Genomic DNA, 4,559 nt, shown 5'->3' with positions numbered 1-4,559 from the left:
ACAGTCTTTTATATCATGACAAGGATTAATTGAAAATTTCTATTCCTAAAACTTCTAAGGCAGATACAGCAATTGCATTAACATGGTGTACCATATAAAATGACTAGGTTATTTAGAAATGATCCAAAATAATTTTAGACCCAATAATTTTTGCCCAGTGTCTATTATGGACAGTGAAATAGCATGTGTATGCTTCTTTCCACTCATGCAGCTCGACAGTGCAGCCTCTTGCATATTGGCAATGTCAACACATTTATCATAAACTATGCGTTTAGTACTATATTTGTTTGATAAATCTTTGATGATCCATTCTTTGTACGTTGGATTTACAAGCCACTCCTGACTGAAATAACATTTACCCCTTTTTTTGCACCTATTTTCTGTGGATTTTTCCACTTGACTAGACCCCAAAACACTCAACAATTCCCCTCCCTTCAATACCACTGCTTGTACAGCTCTTTACACTTCTCATATTCTCACTACCACTGATTATGGATAGTAAATGCAAACTAAATTAAAAATATTCATTATTATAAGTTTCACTTTTATAAACAACTACTTAATTAGGCCTATAATCAATGTTTTTAGTGTAGCTTGTTTAAGACCTCACAAACTGATAGATTTTTCATATAAGAAATTTAAAAATGAGACAATGACATCATAAATTATGCAAACTTAATTTACAATTAGTCTCATCGAGAGATTTACATCTTTACAATGTTAATTGTCAATGCAAAGTTTTAAAAGGCTTACTGCAGTGCAGTAATGCATCAGCTGAAGATTAACATGCATGTTAACTAAACTCCTTGTTTTTAAATATCAGTTTTATCAAAATATCAGTAAATGAATTTTCAGATAGCTGGTATTACCCATATGGTCAAATACCGGCCAATAACAGGCATATAATATCAGTAACAGAACCTTTCTAATTTTCAACTATATAAAATTGATCCTTCCGTGGTATTTCTATGACAAGAGAGTCTTTAAGTGCATTCCACAAAAGAGAGAAAGAGGGTGCCATTGTCACTTTTGACCATAATCTATAGATTGGTTTTATATGTAATTGTTTGAAAAGTTATAAAAATTATTTTCTTTTAGCCTTATAATACTCAACATCTTTTAGATTGTAGATTTGGAACTTTCATTGGTATAGAAAGTATATGATTCCTTGAAACATATGATGAAAGAAAATTATAAGAAAGATTTTATTTCTCAAGGACTAGTTAAAGAACATAATAAGGAAATCATTTTTCAAATACTTTCAAGGTGTGTATATGAACCCTGAAAATAGTATTTGCTATGTACAGTTGCTGTTTATTTATTATTTTAACCAACTGGTTTAAAATGTGTAGGCAATTTTTCAACAAAATTATAACCAATGCATAAAGAGAAGGCATCTAGTGCAATATACTAGTTCAGATTTGAGTAACTAGAATTTAATAAGCTTCTGTACTGAAAATAAAAATGTTTATGAAGATTAATAGCAATGGTACAAACTGTTGATTGGACATAACTGGCTAAAAAATGTCAAAACTGACAAAGTCATGTGGTTTTAATAATTCAATAGAGATTTTAGCAGATGTTCCTGATGACCATTGTTATGTAAATTAGATTAACCTAACAATAACAGAAAAATAAAATATGTCATGCTTGAAGGCTTATTATTTATATCAAATGGTTTAAGGTAGTCTGAAAACTTTGTGAAATTTCTGTAAAATTCCAGAAATTTCTCTTACCATCATATATATGCACTCGTATTTTCCCAATATATCCAATTATTTGGAATAAGTATACACGTAAATCTTTTTTCTTTAACTGCATAAGAATGAAACTTGGTGCTAAGAAACTCTTGAACAGAGGTAAATGATAAAGAATTTCTATGAAATTAGCTCTCCAGAAAGTGAATTATGCTGAACTTTGTAATGTTACAGACCAAACTTCTGGATTATAAAAAATGCAATCTTACAAAAAGTTTTAAAAATTAACATCTGAAATGTATGTTTGCTGTATAATGCAATAAAAAAACATTAATGTTTATCTTTTGTTTTTCAAAGCCATATAAAAACATTACAGAAACATCAGTTAGGAAATAAATCTAGAGAAAGTATTTTTTTTGCACTCAGCCTAACATGCAGCTAAAATTTATTAAAACTAATTTTACTATTATTGTTGGTCCAAACATGTTAGTATTTTTACTACACAAACATGAGCTATTACTGAGCAAACTGTGACATGCACGTTTGTTTTAATTACTAAAACTTCACCGATTCATAGTAGCCAGAGTGACGCATATGATCATCCAAAGCGCGATATGCTCGACGGTGTTCCACTTGATCTATGATGTGGTGTTCTTGCTCTTGCTCTCTCAATTCAAGCTTGGAGCAAAAGGATAACATTTAAGGTTTAGATGCAAGATTCAATTACATACTAATGTTGAAATGGCTTTTACAATGAATAAGAACTAATACAAGTAAACTAGAAAAAAATATTAATTTAAAAACAGCTTAGAAATAAATATATTACAATAAAAATTTGAAAACATTAATATTATCCATGAGATTTTTTCAATGGCAATCACCATCATTTTGATTATTGGGATAAGTGTTTAGAAAGAAAAGTATTATATATATATATATATATATATTGAAAAGAGACACACATAAACTTACTGTTGTCAACCTCTCCAAAGCTGCAAATCTCTCCTCTTGTGCTGCTGCTGACTTTTCAAAGGACTCATGCTTTTTGATTAGCTGCTCAACTTCATCAATTGTCATCTATAATAAAACTGTACCATTATTCAAAACATCCTGCAGTGTTGAAAATTCTGCTTTCTAAATACTGTTACGCATGTTTGTCCCGAATTTTCCACATATGATCATATGGAAGGCAATGGAATAGGCAATTTTAGGCTCATAATTCCTTACACAATAAAGAAAACTGAAATATATTTGAGAACAGATTTTTAACTAGCATTTATTTTCTTAGTATTAGCTAGAACACATATTAACAACTTCTTACTTTACTTCATGACGGACCTTATTGAGAGCAAAACCATTTTTAAGCTACACATAAAAACTAGCTTGGAATAATCAACAATAACTGTAAGGTATGAATCTACAAGTAAATAGAATAAAACTTAAGACTCATTACTCACACTATTTAAACACAATCACATCATAATAAAGTGCTGAGTTCCAATGTATAAACAAACACCATACACCCAAGCTAGTTCATGTTATATATTTTACGTTAGAGCAACTGATAACAATTATTCCTTACTAATTTAAATCTTAAGGATTAAAGTGTTCTTATCTTATCTGTGATGTTCATGATAAAATTAAATTCTTCATTAGAAAAAACCAAAATTTACACACAAAAAACATTGATGCTGATAAAATTTTTAATGCCCTTAAAAAGGTGCTTTTAACCCATTTCTGTATCATATTTCATTTTCAATATGATTTTGTGCAGTCATAATTCATGCTAATACAGATATAACTTTTAACTCATACACTATATCTTGTCCTTAAAATGTTTAATGCAAATAAACCTTTCAACTCTAGCTTAAAATTAATTTACAGAGTATTTAATTACAATTTTATGAACACTATTTAATTTACACTTACACAAAAAAAAACCTTTTGTGCTAAATATATAATAACAACATGAACATGTGTATTAATCTTGCAGTGAAAGTAATTGCAATGATATATGGCCTTTACATGTTCTAGTAAGCACTATTTGTCAGCTTTTATGCAAGTCACTACAAAGTAGACAAGAAAAAAAAATTAAAAAAAAAAGATGTAAATGTAGGGATGACTAATATCAATTCTTCAAAAAAATGCAAAAAAGATAATAGGGATGGTATTTACATAATCCCTATGTAATAGCACAGGCACACAGTATAATAGAATGTTAACTCTCTCAACACGGGCTTGGTCAATTTGACCAACAACATGACATCTTTGTGCTTATTTAAAGTCTTTATACATTTAATACTTCTAACTTTCAATATAGTGTGTATATCTTCACAAAATTTGGCAGGCTTTCAGTTAATATTATAAGTCTTTCACATACAAAAAATCATATTTATTAGTGAAGTATTTTTAATAAAATAAAAAATTTTCCACAAATGTATTGAGTATTTGTTTTGAATAGCCCGTATGCAAAGTAATTTTCATGTTAAAGTTAAAAATACTTTTCCTCATCTAAAATTTCCTTTGTGTAATCCCTAAAACCTCCTAAATACATTTCAAACGATTTTTTTCAGTAAAACTTTATAGTTTGTCCGTTATTTTCTCTATCCTATCTCAAAACAAGATTTTTCAATTTGACCGACTTCATAACCACCAAAAACAAAAAACCTAAATAAATCTAAATTACCCTTTTTTTTCTTTCTAGAATGACTTCAAATTGTAACATGTTTATCCTAAGTAGCTCTAAATTCGTAACAGTATACATCTATTTATAATTAAATTTTATTGTTTTATTGCCCTTTGAACCCTGTCTAACTACTATCCGCACCATTACAAGTTGTAAATCACTCAAGGAACTTATCA

The 4,559-nt window shown here is 28.8% G+C and overlaps 1 protein-coding gene across 8 annotated transcripts in view; it reads right to left on the bottom strand.

The window, feature by feature from the left end:
- Positions 1–4,559, bottom strand: part of LOC106462325 (spectrin beta chain-like) — a 120,715-nt gene that overhangs the window by 20,586 nt on the left and 95,570 nt on the right. For 4 of the 8 annotated variants that reach the window (XM_013922229.2, XM_022389542.1, XM_022389543.1 and 1 more), the window contains 2 exons: positions 2,670–2,774; positions 2,265–2,375 (listed from right to left, as the gene is read on the bottom strand). In XM_013922229.2, the coding sequence (XP_013777683.1) occupies positions 2,265–2,375; positions 2,670–2,774 (216 nt within the window). The remainder of the gene's footprint in view (positions 1–2,264; positions 2,376–2,669; positions 2,775–4,559) is intronic. The other 4 variants (XM_022389549.1, XM_022389544.1, XM_022389545.1 and 1 more) reach the window with 1 other exon arrangement.

The sequence above is a fragment of the Limulus polyphemus genome, unplaced genomic scaffold, assembly GCF_000517525.1.
Source record: "Limulus polyphemus unplaced genomic scaffold, Limulus_polyphemus-2.1.2 Scaffold1142, whole genome shotgun sequence".
NCBI classification, from domain to species: domain Eukaryota; kingdom Metazoa; phylum Arthropoda; class Merostomata; order Xiphosura; family Limulidae; genus Limulus; species Limulus polyphemus.
The sequence above is the reverse complement of the archived record's forward strand: the minus strand, read 5'-3'. Positions and strand labels throughout refer to the sequence as shown.